A 19044-nucleotide genomic window follows, 5' to 3' on the forward strand; every position below is an offset into this window, starting at 1 on the left:
GTTATTTGCCAACACATATATAGAGAGGCAACAGAAAGAAATGAAAATCATTGCTTAGAATAAAAGATAAACAAAGCTAATTTTTAAAATAGGATTTTTTAAACAAAGAAAAAAGATGCTTTAAAAATTAGCTTTAGGATTGATATTTCAGAATAAAAAAGAAATGAAGTTAATTTTTACAGTAAAATTCTAGACAAAAATGTTGTTTCAAAATTTGGATAGCAGCCAAAAAAACTCCGCTTTTTAAAACAATAATTAGAATTTTATTTGCTAACAAATATGCAAAATAGCAACAGGAAAGAAATAAAAATTTCTGTGGACGTGATGTTAATTGACGTTTTAATTAATATCTCCGCTAATTGAAGTCGTACAGTTACGAGATTGGTCTTATTGTTTCCTTTGGAAAATTTCAAATCAATCAGTACCTCATTTGACTCTGGACTCTCAGCGATTCTCGAGAAGATAAGCCTCAGACAGAAAGACAGACTTGAAGAGATTTTAATAGTATGGATTCATTAAAGGAATTCATCAAAATCTACTTTACATTTTTTTTTTTTAATCTTCAAATGCACAATAAATTACATATGTATTTGAATGATAACTACTACTAAAATTGATGATAAAACTTAAATTAATCATTTAACTAATCGTTGATAATTCATTTATTTAATTTTCAAGCGTAAAAGTATTTAGTCGCCATATAGTTGTTTACTGTTCATTTTTTTATGTATTTAAATTTGGCCATCAATATATATTTTTTCTCATGTTTTTTGCAGAAGGTTTGATGCAGTTGCTTCAAGAAATGGGTAAAGCCCAGTATTATTTGAGCCAGTATCGATGCAAAGAAGCAATTGAAATTTTGAACAGTCTTCCTCCCCGTCATTTTGATACAGGATGGGTTCTTACTACTTCAGGAAGAGCTCATTTTGAACTAGCCGAGTACAGTGAGGTATATCATTGTTTTCAAACCACTCGTTTCGATACTAAAACTGTTTTCTCAATAAAATTATCAATTGTGGTTCATATATGCAAGGAATAGTGAAAATATTTTCTTTCTTTTTTTTTTTTTTTCATTTATTCAGGCAATTTCAATGTTTGAAGAAGTCAGGCGTTTGGAACCTCATAGAATCCAAGGAATGGAATATTACAGCACAGCTCTATGGCATCTTCAAAAAGAGGTTCCTTTATCTGCATTGGCCCAAGAATTGACTGAATTTGATATCAAAAGTCCACAAGTAAATACTTGTTTCATGTATTTTATTTTCCATTTGAAACATAAAAGGCTATTAAGTTCAGTATTTGACTCAGTGTAAGGCAAAAATATTAGTTTTCACACTTTTTTTTTCTAATGTAGACATGGTGTGCTGCTGGAAATTGTTTCAGTCTTCAAAAAGAACATGAAACTGCCATTAAATATCTCCAGCGAGCTGTTCAAGTTGATGACAGTTTTGCATATGCTTATACTCTCTTGGGACATGAGTATGTTATGACTGAAGAAATGGACAAAGCCATGACTTGTTTTCGAAATGCTATAAGGATAGATCCTAGACATTATAATGCATTGTAAGAAGGGTTTTTTTTTTCCTTTTAATTTTATGCTTCTATTCCTAGCTATGTTGTACTATTTTTTAAGTGTTTGTAAACAAAAATTTGTTTTTACTTTTGTTAAAATTGATTCTATGAATTTTTACAGAAAGCAACATTTTGCTTTTAAGCATTGTCAAAGGTCTATCAATTTAGTCATTATTATGTATCTGTGCTTAATAAATTGCAGTGGAGCATCAATTACCTGAACCTGTTGGTTAAGCAATAGCCTGGATCAATTTGAGATACTCTTGGCATTTTTTTTTTTTTAATTTTTATTTATGTATTTTCTGGAATAGCAAATATGTTTTTATTGTATTAAGCAATGGATAAATAGTATTTTAAATAGTGTATATTCACTTTTAGATTTTATCCAGACTCAGAGGTGGCAGCTGTTAGTGCTGGCTTGTTTTTCTTTCTTTCCCCTTTTTATCAATTTCCTTTTCATCAGAGACGACATTCTTTCCTATGGCATTATCTTATAAATTCTTCTTAAATGTGTTAGCCAAGTAAAATGAGTGTTTTCTGGTAGCTGCATCCTGTCCATAGCTCTTACCAAGCATTTGAAAGCTTCATTGAATGATGGACCTGGATCACTTTCAGCGTCTTAAGTCAAATTTTTGACCGCCAGGGAATGCTCCTACGACATCGGCTTAACTCGCCGACCAATAAGCTTATTCCTCTCCGGAGGATCCATCCCACCAATGGCAAGACTTGGGAGGTGCGAGGCCACGCCTCAGGTACTCCCCAGGAACGTTCATTTAGATATTCGTCTCACTTTCAGCGCATTCATTTTCTTTTTTTTTAGAGCTCAGAAGAACAATTAAGTTGTGATACAGTAAAACCTGTCTACAGCGATACTGTTGGGACCTAAAACAATATCGTAATAGACAGTTTATCATTATAGACAGTTTGATTATTCACGCTGACATTTTGCTGGGGCCAAAAAATATATATATATATTGTTATAGACAGGTTATCGTTATAGACAGTATTGTTACACACAGGTTTCACTGTATAACTAAAAATCTTTGCCATTGCCGTTATTTAAAAGGCTAAATATGAGGCTGAATGGCAATGATGTATTTTGTCACTTCAAGCCTTCAACCTCTCCTTGTTTAAAGAAACAATTTTAGAAATATATTTTTACATCCATGAATTTGTGCCTAAGTTTGAAACTGAAGAATAGGTATTTCAAAATGTCACTGCAGTATTTTAGACTGTTACTTTACTCTTTACTGCTACTTTAGGGTTTTTTGAGCAATCACATTGCTTATTGTTCTCACTTGATGGTTTTGATGTTCCTATCCCCCCGCCTCCCTCTGCAGCACCACCCTTGACCGGCCCCTCCCAATGCTGCTCCTCTAGCAAAAACAGTCTCCAGGTTGCGTCCATATCCTACATGCATACATACACACACACGCATACATACACACACACTCATGCATGCACACCGACACAAACACACACATACATACTAGAGACGTACCGAGTACTTGATAACTACTCGGCCAATTTGCCGAGTACTCGGTACTAGACCAAATTTTGATAAGATACTCGGCCAATATCGAGTAGTTGCAAAAAATTGAATATTGTCCAAGACGGATATTAAAATTTATAAAAAAAACTCAAGCATATATAATATTCTGCAATCATTTACAATTCAAATTTACAAGTCAAATTTAAATTTTGAGAATAATGAAGTTTGTAATGCTTCAATAGAATAAATCTTTATTTTAATGTCCCGAAAGTTAATAAAACTTATTTATTAAAAATTGTGCAAAAATTTTTATATTAAAAATGGATTTTTGCCACAAACAAAAATTAGTTATGAGAAATATAAAAATACATTTACTCTTAAAGAATAAAAGGAAATAAAACAACGTTAAAAGCACAGTGCATTAACAATGCAGACACATGTTTTAGCGTTACAAGGAATTCCTTTTTCAATGCACAAAATGTGAGCTCGTGGATTTAAAGGCATCTGACAAAAGTCGGATTTTTTTGTCAAATGTCTTTGCATTCTTTAGCTCACATTTTATGCACTGAAAAAGACGTTCCTTGTAACACAGAAACACGTGTCTGCAGTGTTCCTCCACATTTGTTTTATTTCCTTTTAAAAATTATTTATGTTTGGCAGACTAGAACTTTAATAGATTGGTATAATTTGTTTTAATTCACACTTGATTAATCATACCTTTTATTTATTTATTTTTGATTTTAAAAATATTTTTTTTTTTTTTTGTAAAATTTTTGACAAACAAAATTTTTTAAGTAATGCGTTAATTAAATTTCAGCTGGAATTAAGTTTTAAAAACTATTATATGGACAAGGAGGTCTATACTACTAGTCCAATAAGTTCAAAATTCATCACATGTGTGTCGGTGGTTCTTCTTAAAACATAATTAGTACTCAGGAACTCGGCCGAGTAGTGAAAGGCGAATACTCGGTACTCGTCCAAGTAGTGAAAGGCCGAGTACTCGGTTCTGGGCTACTTAGCCAAAGTGCTACTCGGTAGGTCTCTAATACATATGCATACATGCACACACTCATGCATGAACACATACACACACACCTACACACACACACATACATACTCATGCATACCTACACACACACATACTCATGCATGCACACAAACACACACACTCATGCCTGCACACAGACACACGCGTACATACACATACCTATACACTCACACATTCATGCCTGCACAAACTCGTGATTGCACAAAACGTAATTTGTAAGAAGTCAAAATTAAAATTAATTAATTTACTTTTTTTAAATATCTTGTAATGAATGAACAAGTATAGAAACTATTTACTATGCAGGTATGGAGTTGGTATGATCTATTACAAGCAAGAAAAATTTCAGCTAGCAGAAGCGCATTATAGACAAGCAGCTAAAATAAATCCTCAGAGCTCTGTACTTAAGTGCCATATAGGAGTGGTAAGAAGTTGAATTTACCTTTTTGCATTAATAACTATATTTCATTGTAAATTTTTACATTGTTTGTTTCTTAATTGCTTAGGTTTTGCATTCCCAGAAACGAATGCAAGAAGCTTTAAAAACATTAAATGAAGCAATTGAAATGGATCCTAAAAATCCTTTATGTAAATTTCATCGAGCTTCAGTATATTTCTCTATTGATAAACATGAAGAAGCATTGAAAGATTTAGAAGAACTAAAAGAAATTGTTCCCAAAGAATCCTTAGTCTACTTCCTGATTGGAAAGGTACGAATTTTCTTTTAGTGTATTTAGAGCATGTCATGTAAACACTCCTTTTCGCAATAATATTAAATTTAAATACCTTTTCGCATTATAACTACACTAACTCAAAACCAGGGTTCGTGTTTTTTTTTTTTTTTTTTTTTTTTTTTTTTTTAATAAAAAAGTCTGATTTTTTTAATTTAAATCAGATTTTTTTCAAAAATTTGTAGATGTTAATTACTTTGCATTTATAAACATAATATATTTCATACAATAGGTGAATCCATTCAACTTACTTTTGAAATTAAGATAAGTTCTCTAACAATTCAATAATATTTTAGAATTAATAAATACATTATAATGCTTAGATAAGATGTGATTTTGTTTTATGCGTTGCTTAAAGATAAGGTTTCCATTATCATGTATGTTTTTTGTGTAAATGTATGTTTTGTGTGTTGAACAATTACTTTTCTGAACTTTATTAGTTAGTCATAGTGTATAAGAAAAACTCTAAATTTTTATTTGTTCTAAACTAATTTTGGAGTAAAAGCAATAGAGTGAAAATCTGTTACACACACAGGAAGAGGGATCTATGTAGTTTTGCCTGTTGAAGTTAAGATAGTAAAATGCAGTGTAAAGTAAGAAAAAACGTCAAAAAGCAAAAATTGCCGATTACAGCAGACACGTGTTTCGGCCTTTCGGGGAACGCCGTTTTCAATGGAAAAAGTAATGAGCTTATGGATGAAAAGACATCCTAAAAATTTCATCCATCCACATCTTTTCATCCATAAGCTCCAAAAGGAACGCCTTTCTGCATTGAAAAAGGCGTTTCCTGAAACGCCAAAACACATGTCTGCTGTGATCTGCAATTTGTGCTTTTTTAATGTTGTTTTTTCTTACTTTACTGTTCAGCACAAAGGTATAATGCAGTGTAGTTAAATTTAGAGCAATATATTCTAAAAATGCAAAATTAATTTATAAAAGTAAAATCAACTGATTTTAATTAATGACTTTGTTAAAAAAATCACTTAGTTCAAGTCAATTGATTTAAATCAACGAACCTTGCTCAAAACCCTCATTGATTTATATTTAAAAAAAAAACTTAATGATATTCACATTAACAGTTTATTTCTTGATGAGGAGAAATTATTTCTGATAATTTTAATATTGAGTGAAATTAAATAAATTAGCTTTAAAAAAAAAAAAAAATTTACTATATTACATTTGCATTAAGTGAACATCAAAACAAGTAACTGAGTTATCAACCAAACCAAACCCAATTCCACAACAGCCAATGAAGGCCAAGGTCTACTATGCCCTTCTCAGTTTTCCTGATCAAAGGGCTTTGGGGTGCAAGGCAGTTGTTTCGGTTAGGTGGTCAGTGGAACATAGAACTGATAGGGTTTAGTTCCCAAGAGTTATTGAATTGAACTGTTAACAGCTTAATATGTTTTATATGAAATTAAACTGTTTAATAACTCTAGTGTTAGTTTAATGGTAAATTCATGTCTTGAAGTATTTATTTTTTTAAATTTATTAATCCCTAAATTATTTGATTTGTGTTTCATACATCCACTAGTGGTACCCGCATGGCTTTGCCCGTAGTTGAAAATTAAAAGGTCATTTTGTTCACCTGTGAACTTACATATAATGGATGATGAATTTCTCCCCAATTTGCTATATTCATTTGCTTGCCCATGTTACAGTTACACGTCATGATAATTTCGTAATTTATTCGTCCACGTTGTGTTAATTTGCTCGGTAAAATTTTCTTAAAATTGGAATAAAAAAAGAACAAAACTGAATTTTCAAAAAATTGCTTTGAGGTGCATGCCCTCATGCTACAAACTAATTTTGTACCAAATTTATGAAAATTGGCCGAAAGGTCTAAGCGCTGTGCGTGTCATAGAGATCCTAACAGAGAGAGATCCAGACAGACTTTCAGTTTTAGTATTAGTAAAGACTAGTCTAAACGGTATTTTAATTTAAGCAAATTGCAATCAAGATTGCAATCTGGTTCAGAATTAAATCACATGAGCATAAAGATTTATGAGAGAGTTTCCATGGGTCAGGGAAAACCTGGAATCATCAAGTGATTTTTTTGTGATCAAAAAATTCAAGAAAAATCATTAATTGTATCTGGAAACCACCATATTTCTTAATGGCAAAATGCAGTATGGGACCCTAAATCCAGAATACTGAAGACCGCAACCGTTCCAGATTTCGGAATTTTCCGCATTTGAGATTCTGACTCAAAAAACTGAAAACTCTCCTGACATTTTTTTCCTGGTTTTGCTAATGTTTGTGCAACTTTTCTTTAATTTTTTGATAAATCTAAATGAAAGTGTACTTTATTATGCTGAAACAAAAGTCAGAGACAATTTGCAGCAGCGTCTAGTATGCCGATGTTGCCTTTTGTTATTATGCAATGGGGCTATTGATGCGATAAATAAATCATATTTTTTACAGAAAAAAAAATGTATTTTCGCTCATTAGGCTTTGTATTGCATACTTAAGAGAAGATTTTCAAAAAGTAATCTTTAACTGAAAACAGATGTTAAAGGATGCTGCATAATTATATCAAAATGTTTATTTAAGCATAACGTGCCTTGTGTTACACACAAGGCAGCAGGAAAATAAAATACCCCCCCTCCCCCACCCCTTTCACAAACATACAGAAGAACTCCAAACAAGGAAACACTATCAGTTACTTGACGCTATCCAACCCTAGAATCGAAAATTAATTTCTTGCCTTGGATAAATGTCTTTCTCTACCTAAAACATGCTATATTATGTGATGTTAGTGTTTTATTGCCCACGATGCTATATTCAATGAAATATTTCAACATGAACCCATTGTGATCCCATCTTGAAACTTATACAGCCATTTTAAAGCAACGTATAAACATTTTTCAAAAAAAATTTGAAGAAATTAAGGTGGTGCATTTTGAGAAATTTAAAATTTTAATTTAACTAAAATTATTTTTTTAGAACTAATCATGTTGCATATCATAGGAAAGGTCCTTCAAAAGGCTGTTAACTGGCATTTGTTTCAGCTCTTTATCTTAATTTAAAAAGATTCTACTTTTAAAATTGGGTCATATGTCTATATAAACATTACCTCTGTACCAAATTTCATCAAAATCTGAGAGGGTGAGGTAAAATCAGTGTTGATTTGACGTGGAATGACTCAAATATAAAAACATTTAGGAGATTTCTGTGTGACATGGCTCCAGATTTAAGTTTTTTTTTTTTCTTTTTGACATGCAGAACTGAAAAGGTTCAGTTTTCCTTAAACATTTTTTGTCTATAGATTTTTATGAATTTTTTAATGAAGATTCAGTAGTATTGAATATGCTTCTTGTTTTGCAAATTCAATGAATTTGTCTAATTTTAACCTCAAGTTTCTGCAATACATCTGTGTAAAGCAAAACAGTGCATTTATTATTATTTAAATATTAGAACATGCAGGCTTTATATAGCATGGAGCTTTCCTAGTGAGAAAATGTTGTTACAGGCAGGAAGTTAAACAGCCTTTTTCCGCATCAATGTACTATCAATTGAGGGGTTTTCAGATTTTATGTTATCAATCTTTTCCACTCAAATTTTGCAAGTTTGAATGGGTAAAAAATGTCCATCTTTTTTCCCAAATGTAATAAATATCTGAATTACTTCAAATTTTTAAATCATAAGTTTTATTCAAACATGTTTCTTTCTCTTTTATTCAGGTTCATAAAAAATTAGGAAATACGCACTTGACTCTTATGAATTTCTCTTGGGCCACTGATCTTGATCCTCGAGGTGCTAATAATCAAATTAAAGGTGCTATAGATAAACAGTACACAAATGATGAAGAAGACATAATTGGAAGTAATGAACAAAGTATAGTATTATGCATAAAAGTATTTTAACTATGTGAGTCGCCTCAGAGCAACAGTAAGATATTTCGCTGTTGATCTGAGGTGACAATGTGTGGTTGATCAAGGTAGGAACTTTCAGTTTTTTTGCAGCATTAAATATTAAGCTTTAAATAACTCAGCCCCTGAAAAATTAGGCTGGAAGTGGGGAATTTTTAACTAAAAATTTATGTTTTAGTATTTCTTACTGTTTGTTCTACTTCCCTTGATGACTGTTTATGGTGTTAGAAAATGGTAACTATAGTTGGGACAAGCCAAACCTGGCAGCGTTGAGAAGGCTGTGTAGATGCTAATTACAGCATTACAACGCTACTAGGTTAGATTTACTCCAACTATAGTTTATCTTTGGGAAAACACTTCTTTCAAACTAATAAAATCTTTACTTTTCATTTTAAAATGTCTAGCAGTCCTCACTCAACTCCACAAAACATTTGATAAGAAGGCAAAGGGCAAGATATTATTATGCAGTAAAGTACCTTATCTTAGTGAAAAATCGTGACTTTGGTGCCCAAAATTATTTATTTTTACTTTTTATTAGAATAGTACCCATGGGCACCCTGGTATTAGGTCAAAAAAAAAAAAATTCTGACTATTCCGCAAATTTCAAAATTGAATTGCAGTACCAGAAGTGCTTTTTGCTTTTTTTTTTTTTTGCTTTTTTTGAACATAAATTATTGCCTAACTTTTTCATATTTTAAAATTCTGTAAAATTCATGAGTTTAATTCTGTAAATTATGAATTCCACCCTCCCAAAAATTTAAAATTTTAAGTGAAGGGAATTTTAGTGGCAGCAAGAAAACAAGACTTTTAATAAGGTTTTATTAGGTCTAAAAGCAGTTGCTTCATAATATTACCTGTAGCTCCAACATTTTATAAAATTTAGGGCTGTCCCTGACGACTAAAAATGAGACTACTATTATTTTTTACCAGCAAAAGCAGTTATTTTGCCCAAAATATAGCCCGAAACAACTAATTTCTAATCAAATGTATAAAAGGGTGATTATTTTAGATAAAAAAAGGACTAAAATGCTTAAAAGCTTCTTTTTTGCTAGGGTGAAAAAACTGTTTTAAAAAATTAAAATTTGCCTACAAGTTTACTTCCTACTTTACAAAAATAAATAAATAATATTGAATCTTTTACTGCATTTATATTTTAAAAAGTAGGAAACAGAAATGTTATCACATATTCACAATCAAAAATGTAATATTCATATTTTTGCATGAAAAATTCACATGTTGCGATTAGAGTTTTTGTAAAAAGTTAGTTTTTGCGAGAGTGATTTTTGCAAAAAGGTTTGTTTCTGCTACCACTATTTTTATTAACTGTTGTTTGTATTCTAAATGAATGGCAACAAAATTTTGCTTTTTAATTTTTTGTAGTCTTATTACATACAGTTTTGGAAACTATATTTCTTTTTTCGCAGTCGGTTTTTTACTGTTTTTAATTTTCTATCTGACTATGAGAAACTAGAAAATCGCCTGTCAAGGCAAGACAGGTGAAAATTGCTTCTACATTTTAAACGAAGCCATTGCCAGTTGGATGATATTTTGATAGTTGAAATTTTAACCCTAACTCCAGTGTATTAACCCTAAACCCTGCATTTCCGCTCTACGAAAATAGAAAGACCCAGATGTAGGTAATTTTTTTGTGTTTCTGGCTTTGGTTTTGGTTGATTTTCTGCTTATGTGGAGCCTGCCCCTTAATCCGCCAACCACGGATTTTGGATTGCTGCCGAAACTTTTGACATTGCCAATGTAAAAGCGTTGATCAATCTCTTTGGTGGATGTTTAAAAAAGTTAGAAACTTTCATTGATATAAATACTGTGTATACTCTCTTAAATTGAAGCAGCAGCTTTAGCCAAAAAATTTTTAAAGCTGATGAATTCTACTTTTTCGGGAGATGAAAGTTCTAAAACGTTTTCCTTAACTACACTCAAGAATCTGGATACTTTCCCGATTTTAGTTGAACCTTGTTAGTTTAGAGTTTAGTTAACTCTAGTTAGATGCTTAGTAGACCTTTTCTACTAAACATTAAAGAAATTAATACTAACACATTCTGGCAAAATTTTATAGTGTCAGAACGTTAATGAAAGACTTTTATTACAGTAGAAGCTCAACTGTGAAAAATGCATAGTTTTTTGCATAGTTCATCCCTTAGAAATTAACTAGTTAAAAAAGTGTGTCAGAAATAATGCTACAAGAAATACAATGGAAAATTTTGTTGATTTTAATTCAATTAAAAGCAATAAACATATAAAAACAAATTACTGAAAATAATCCCTTTCAGAATTTGAATTTTCAAAAAAAAAAAAAAAGAATGTTCCAAAAATAATATTAAAAATAGAGCACATTTCCAAGCATTTTTAAACAAGTTCGTTTCAGCTTGTTTTCCTTCTCTTTATATTTTCTTAAATATATTGTAGACTAAAAAAACATTGTATGTGTCGCACCCGTTGCAGCTGCTGTAATTATAGACTTTTCCCTAGTAAGTGCTGCAGCTCTTATGCCTGAAAATATGGTACTTAATTTTTTAGTGTGCAACTCCATATTCAATCCTTTTATGTACTTAACTAGTGGCACCCGCACATCCAAACAAACAGTTTATACAACACTAGTGGCACCCGCACGACTTTGCCCGTAGTAGAAAATTAAAAGGTCTTTTGGTTTGCCTGTTTATTTACAAATAATATATGATGAATTTCTTGCGAATTGGCTTGCCCATGTTACGGTTCCACATTATGATAACTTGGTAATTTACTCTTCCATCTTATGGTAATTTTTCTTGGGAAAATGTTCTTAAAATTAGAATAGAAATAAAACAAAATTGAATTATCAAAAAAAAAACACTTCAGGGTGCACAACCCCCTGCTACAGGCTAATTCTGTGCCAAATTTCATGAAAATGAAATTTCATGCCGAGCGGCCTAGGCGTATGCGCGTCACAGAGATCCTGACAGACAGAGAGACTTTCAACTTTATTATTAGTAAAGATAATTGAGTTTGTGACACCCCTGCTTTGTTTTAAGAATTTCCGTCTTAGGAATTTTAGCAACCTTCACCCCCTGACTGGACATTGTACAGAGCAGCAAGAACTGATTTTAATAACATGTACATGAAAATGTCTCACTTTTAGCAGAAATTTAACTCTTCCTGTTTCTTTTGAAGGAGATGATAGAGCAAGTGTCAGCTCTGGCGTAGTCGATCATGAATCTTCTCACGACAGTCCTATGGTTGATGGCCCTGAATTTGAAGACATCAGTGATGAGAGCTTTTGATATTAAATAATATATTCATTTATTAAATGTATTGGTTATTTGTTACCTTTTGTCAGAAATGTTGTGGTCTGCTTTGAAAAGAACCTGGTTGAGAGGAATAAAGCATTGTTTTGCTTATAAAAAAGGGAGAAATGCAAATATTAGTTATTAAAGACTGGCAACGCTACCATTTTGTAATGTTTTATTGTTGAATTATGCATAAATTTTATTTCTTTTGACTAGGTTCATATATATGTTGTGATATAAAAGAAGTTGCTTAGAGTGTAAGATACGTTGTAGTAATACTTTTTTGTACAGCATCTGTTATTTTTGTTTCACTTAACAGCTCTTTTATTTTATAGTTCATTGTGCAAAAAATAAATTCAGCACAAAAATTGTGTTTTTATGGTTTTAATCAAACATGAGATAAAAATTTAAAACTTATGTGTGTTCAAATGTTGTTTACATAATTTTACTGTAACTTAATTTCATTCAATAAATCAAAAACTTACTTCTAATGTTTTGGCTGTACATAATATAAAAAGAATACATTAAACCTTCTTCTGAAATCCTTTTATACAGATTATTTTAACACAGATTTGGAATTTCTTTGTGAGCAGAAATATTCATTTTGTTATTTTTTATTTTTATTTATTTATTTTAATTTCCTTGAATTTAACCTTCTGAATTCTCATTTTCGAGTGTGGGATAACTTATTTATTCCCAAAAGATAATGCTTTTACTTTATCTTTACAAATAAGCTGCATTTTTACCACCATTTGACGTTGACATTCATTTCTTTTGTTCTAAAATAATTCTTTTGTTTACTTGATAAATAAAATATTTTTACTTGATCAGATTCGATGTAAATGCAAGCTGCCTACAAATTAGCGCTTTATGTAGCTAAAAGTAGAATTATTCAATAAATTTTAAAAATTACGTATTTGCATTCTAAATTTTCAATGACCATATCATATGCATTTTAATGCCTCTCTATTTGAAAATTAATCTCTTAAATTTTATATTTTAATTAAATTGCTTTCAAATGAAAAACTTTCTGAAAAGTATATGAACAATAGTAAAAATAATAAGGGAGAAAATCTGTTTTGTAATTTACAAATTAGATAGTATTGTCATTATTTCATTGGTTCAAAATTGACCTCAAACCTATTGCATATGCATTTTGAGGTATTTTAACATCAATGTTTAACTTTTGGTTCGGTTTTCTTATTCATGGCTTTATTTTTCATTTGTATTACACTTATCATCCTTTCTGGGGATTTCTGAAAAATGTAGAGATTTTTTTTATGCTAGTTTTTAAATCTCCCTTCAAATTCCACCCCTTTTTTTCTTTCCCCACTGTTCGTATTAATTAATCATGACTTATGATAAAATTATTTACTTCTTTTTTTTTTTTTAATATTTAGCTTTGTTTTTCAAATGTGGTTTTTACACTTTTCAAATAACTTCAATGTTATATATTTGATGTTTCTTTAACCTTACTAGTTTATTGATGTGTATGCTCATTATTTAATGTGCAAAAAATTTTACCGTTGAAACAAAAGTATAATCTCCAGCGCTTCTTCGTTTTTTTTTTTTTAATTCTGCCCCAAAAGCATACTTGCCAACCCTACTGTTTTTAACGGGAGACTCTCATTTTTTGCCTCCATCTCCCGATTTCCCGTTTTTTACAATTTTCTCCTGTTTTTGCCATTTTTTCAGTCAATCATCAAAAAGTTTCACTTTCTTCTCAATAGATGGCGCCCTTTTGTAGTCTACCATGTTAGGGAATAAGAATTTTTGCAATTAATAACTCATTTAATAAAAATTAATTTTTTAGAAGCTTTCATGTTCAACGAAGCACGTGCTTTGCCGAAAATTGCAGCAGATTTCAATCTTTTTGCATCTTGAAATTATTTCAATTATTTTGAATGTTTGAAGTTATTTTAACATGTGCTACCCTATACCTACTTATTTTATATTATATTTTCATTATATATTGATTTCCTTTTTTTTTTCGGATTTTAGTAATTAGATTTTTATAGTTACTTTTCTGGTAGAGACTGAAGAATGTACGAAACTTTAAGCAAATTCACTCCTTATTATTTAGTTTTTCCTTTGCAGTATATTTTTCTTGCTGCTACCAATTTGCTTACATCTGCAAAAAATCCCCATTTCACTTTAAATTTAGTATTCATGTTAATTAAAAGCATAATTTAATAATTCTGTATCGAGGATATGTCGATGGTGAATCACCTATATACCTCTAGTAAAATCTCCTGTTTTTTCTCTTTCGAAGGTTGGCAAGTATGCAAAAAGAATCAAACTTGCAATAATTTTATGCTTAGAAATATTTTCAATAATTTATGTATTCATGAAACTGCAGTTTAACTTATTATATGAAATCTAAAATATACAACTTTGACATTTTTATTTTTTCTCGAAATAAAGTTTTAACAGTGTTTCTTGATTTAATTCAGGATCTGTGCTTAGAGGGTTTGCCATCCTTCTAAAATAGGTTTTAACGAAATGCTCATAATTATCAAAACACTCTACATAAAGTTGTTTGCTTAGCCTAAAGCTGAAATGCCTAAATTCTTTGGTTGCATAATTTTCTTAAATTTCATGTAGCTGCTATATTTTCTTTATTTAGTTTTACAATTCCACTATCCTTTTTTTTTTTAATTGCATTTAGGTGTTTTTTAAGCATTTTGATTTTCAATATAAAAATACTTTTTTGTTTTTCAACATTCAACCATTTCAGAATGTAACAGGATCTTCAACTCAAAAGTTTTAAGGTAAGAAAATAGAACTTGATAAATGTTATAAAGTAAATTGCTCTAAGTTTAATATTGTTTTGCAATACCATAAAAATCTGTACTTAATTATTGAATAAAATATCTTGCTCATTTTTATCATAACACAAACGTTTTGCTCTTTAAAAGAATGGCTAAAATAAATGTTTACTTACAAATGTTGATTTCATTTCTAAAATAGAATTTTCCCCCGAAGATTTTGATTTAATCTTGTGTTTAAATAAAAAAATGTTTCTTATGTGCAAAAAGTTGTCAGACTGGTGGTTTATTCAAACAAAAATCATTTATACAATATTAAATCATATTTTGGCTGTTTTAAAACTTTTTAATCTACGCTAAATAGAGAAAAAATGATTTCGGGAAATAGCTTAGTTTTTGCATAAATAAAAAATTAATTCAATGTGTAACAAATGTGTATTTTCAAACAAAATACATTATGACCTTTATTCATAGTTCTCGACTTCTGGCTGTAAATGTAAGGATGCAACAAATATGAACAACTTGTTCTGTCCATTAAGAGTTTCATTGGCTTGCAATGCTAACTCCTCTTTTTTCCAGGTTGATAATAAAAACCTGCTTAACTGAAAACACTTGATATATCAGAGAAAAAAAATTCTGCTCCATTTTTCATCAAAATCTTGCATATACAAGACTGCCTAAGGGAGGATTTTAAGGGTTAAACTTCTAGTATTGGAATAAAAATTGAGAAAAAACAAAATGAAGAAAATGTACATTTGATTTAAATCAACTCTTGAATGTGTAAAGTTCATGCAAAATAGAGCTTTTTTTTTTGGATGAGTTTGTGTGGGCAATTGATATTGTGGAGAAACCATTGTATGCTTTTGTAACACGGTTTTAGCCGGGAGTGGATACATGGGGAGGGCATGACCCCCTCTCTAAACCAACAGCAATAGTATCCATTCACATTGTCTTCAAACACTTAATGAATAAAATCTAAATGGTATCAGTAGCCTTTTTACAATTCATTAATCAACTTTGGGTCGTTCTACTCCTGATTCCATTCTCTCTGGATATATTCTGCCGTGGGCAGGTAAAGGGCAGCAACCTTTTTTTTTTTTGTCATCTATTATATGTTAGTTTTATTGCACAAGCTTGCTTATTTCCTTTCTGTTGAAAAAAAAAGCACGAAAAAACGTCTAATTCCAGCATTTTCCCATCGTTAGCATTGAATCCAAACCGCGTTTTTTTTTTTTTTCAAATATCTCAAACTTATTTCTGCAGATACTGCCATTTACTTGCCCATGGCAGTATTGTTCATAATGAATGAATGTGTCACAAGCAGAAGCGTGCACAGAAATTTTGCAACCTGTCACAAATGACTTTTACGCCCCCCCCCCTCCATATTGTTTATTTGTATATTTCACTCCTCATTTCAAAAATATTGGGCCCCATGCAGGCCCGGGCCAACAGGTATCCTCCCTCCCCTGTGCACGCCCCTGGTCATAAAATGAGGCGGCAGAAGTGAAGTGTAAACTGTAGCATTGCTTGCATAAACTGCGGGATTATAAAATAAAAACTGTCCTTTTTTTAACGGTTTATCACTAAATAACACCGCCTAAACAATCTGAGGAAAAAGATGACCTTTTTGCATGTTTGAATTTTTTATCAGTAATCCTTACCTCAAAAGGGTATATGTTTTATTTCTTACATGCGTTAAGGCCTTTTTGGGCCTTAGTTGACTTAAATGACGTAACAGAGTCATTTTATTTAAAAATAAGTGATTAATGTGTCTTTAGCAAAGTCCGGGGACTTAAAGTATGTTCATTAGGAGACCTTTTTGTCCATGTGTACCAATTTTACGGTTATTTTTTACCCTCATTTTGGGTCTTCGTTTGCTGGACTATGGTGGAAGGAAAAAAAGAATGCTGAGGCCAGTTCCCAATGTTTCATAAAGGAAGGGTTTTGGTGTCAATGTTTTTTTCATTTTTACCTGCATTGTCAGGAAAATACAACAGCATGCAAAATCGTTAATTTCTGTTTAATGATCAGATGAGGGGCTTTCCTTTGTGGGGGGGGGTGTTCGGAATTCCCAGAAGTCTTGGTTTTAAGTAATGTTACTAAGTTAATTGTACTATGTCAGGATCGTTGTGAAACTTCACCTCCCAGAAGGTAAATTCTGAATTCGCTAGTTAGCTCAATATTTATTCATTCTACTGCTTGTTTAGATTCAAACCGAACCATATTCTCTGTTTACTAATTTTAGGATATATGTCTTCAGATTTTGCATTCTAAGATAATGTGTAGAAAACAAAATTAAATTGGAAGGGGTTCGTTGCAGATACAAATTACATTACCAAACACAATCTCTTCATAGACATGCAATATTTTTCTCTTTTTGTGAAACGCTGAAGTCATAACCTTCTTTTAAGAAGCACTATTAAATGAAGTGAATGCTTTGTATTTACAGCGCATTCAGCGGTTCCTCCATTGCTGTTTTTCCAAAATAAGATTTTATTTGATTAAGAGTGGACAATTGTAAATTATACCGATTCAAAGGGAATTTTTAAAAAATGCTGCACACAAATTTTAAAATTTAAATTAATTTTAAGTCAAATATGCGTTTTTCTTCAGTTAACTTTATATTATTTTTTCCTCACTGGTAGGGGTTTAACAACCCTCCTTTTGGATACAGATCTGATGAACTCCTGCACATATTTTTGTCTTTCTTCATTTCTCGCCCCCTTCTACCACCACCTGCATTCCAGTTTCAAGAAATCAAATCTCTCTAATGACCCATACTATTTCAAATAAAAAAGAAGAAAGAATCAGATCGAGTCAATCTTTGAGGAGTCTTCCTAAATAGGAGAGGGGGGGGGGGTATTTTCAAAAGATCACGAACTTTGAAATCAAATGTTCGGCACCTATTATAGCTACAAAAAAAGCTTTTTGAATATAAGTTTACGCTTTGTAATTTACTAATTGACATTTTTGCTCGAAAGTAAATAGTTTTTTAGCTATGAGACAAAAACTGGAAAAAAGCACTTAAAATCCAAGATAGCCGCCCGAGCCCCCTTCCACCGGGGGCTTCTAGTATGTTAATCAGGAGGAACCATTTCTGTACGTGTGTACCAATTTTCAAAAATTGCATTTTTTTTTTTTTTTTGGTTTTTTCACCCTTATTTTCGTCTTTTTTACTATTGAACTTTTTTTGTGCTTATTGATTTATTTATAAGTTTTTTTTTATATTGAAGCAACAGCTGATCATAGCCATGGACAAGATGAGATCATTTGAAAACTGGCAAAGCCTACTATTCAAACACAAAATTTCTTTTAAAAAAATAAACATAACACACTAAAATTACTGTTTTAAGCGTGTTTAAAACTTTCTATGAGGAAAATAAGTCGAGATCGTCTTGTTTGCTTAAAGAGAAAAAAATATCTTTCCTTTCACGGGTAAAATTTCCATTGATGATCACAGGGGATAAATTAAAAATTTTGGAAGGGCAAAAAATCTCAATGGATCTCTAAATTTTGCCGAATGTAAAACATTTTTATATGCACATATAAGTACATCGAATGAAAAGGAACATTCACAATTGAACTTTTAAGCCCCAAATTTACTGAAACGTCAGACTAAATTTTGGCCGAAAAGAAGGAAATTTTTTTTAGTAACTTTTGAGGCTTTTCCAAAATTGAAGCTCCAAAGATATAAGAGGGCGCGTTACTTCGGAGCAGGCTCGGATCTACGTTCCGGGGGGAGGGGGGAACGTCCTTAAGGAGTTCAACGGTCCAAGAAATTTAAAGAGAATATAAAAAACTAGCACCAAGACTTAAAAACGCTGAAAATATATACGGAGGGACTTACAGATTTTGCTGCAGGGGAGGGGGCCCAAAATGTATAGATTCGGGCCTAACTCGGGAGGCTGTTAACTAGAAATTTTAGTTTACGAGATTGAGCGTTACTGTCGCAGGGGGGATCCCATATCCCCGTAGGACGATGGTGCACTCCCTCAACTGATACAGAGTATCTCCCTTCCCCAAATGAGTCCAAAACCCTCTTACATTTATAACACAGCGTGAAAATTCGAGGGAATTTTCAAAATTTCTTTTCTAAAGCCCAATTTTACACCCCGTACAAATAGACTACTAATTATCTGGTCTTTATTTATTTATTTTTTTTTTCAAAAAAAAAACGGGGAAGTAAAGGTTTCCTGCTACCTGATTATGGTTTCTGCAATATGCATTGGTAATGATGAGGGTCGTCATACATGAGCCTCAACTATAACCAATAATTAAGCCTT

General features: G+C 31.4%; 1 protein-coding gene across 1 annotated transcript in view; it reads left to right on the forward strand.

Annotated features, from left to right (window-relative positions):
• Positions 1-12484, forward strand: part of LOC129226626 (cell division cycle protein 27 homolog) — a 28559-nt gene extending 16075 nt beyond the window's left edge. Inside the window, exons 11-17 of the mRNA XM_054861260.1 lie at positions 777-949; positions 1083-1235; positions 1355-1563; positions 4416-4533; positions 4616-4819; positions 8524-8665; positions 11878-12484. Coding sequence (XP_054717235.1) covers positions 777-949; positions 1083-1235; positions 1355-1563; positions 4416-4533; positions 4616-4819; positions 8524-8665; positions 11878-11987 — 1109 coding nt within the window. The 3' untranslated portion in view covers positions 11988-12484. The remainder of the gene's footprint in view (positions 1-776; positions 950-1082; positions 1236-1354; positions 1564-4415; positions 4534-4615; positions 4820-8523; positions 8666-11877) is intronic.
• The last annotated feature ends 6560 nt before the right edge of the window (positions 12485-19044 follow it).

Source organism: Uloborus diversus, chromosome 1 (genome assembly GCF_026930045.1).
Source record: "Uloborus diversus isolate 005 chromosome 1, Udiv.v.3.1, whole genome shotgun sequence".
NCBI lineage: Eukaryota > Metazoa > Arthropoda > Arachnida > Araneae > Uloboridae > Uloborus > Uloborus diversus.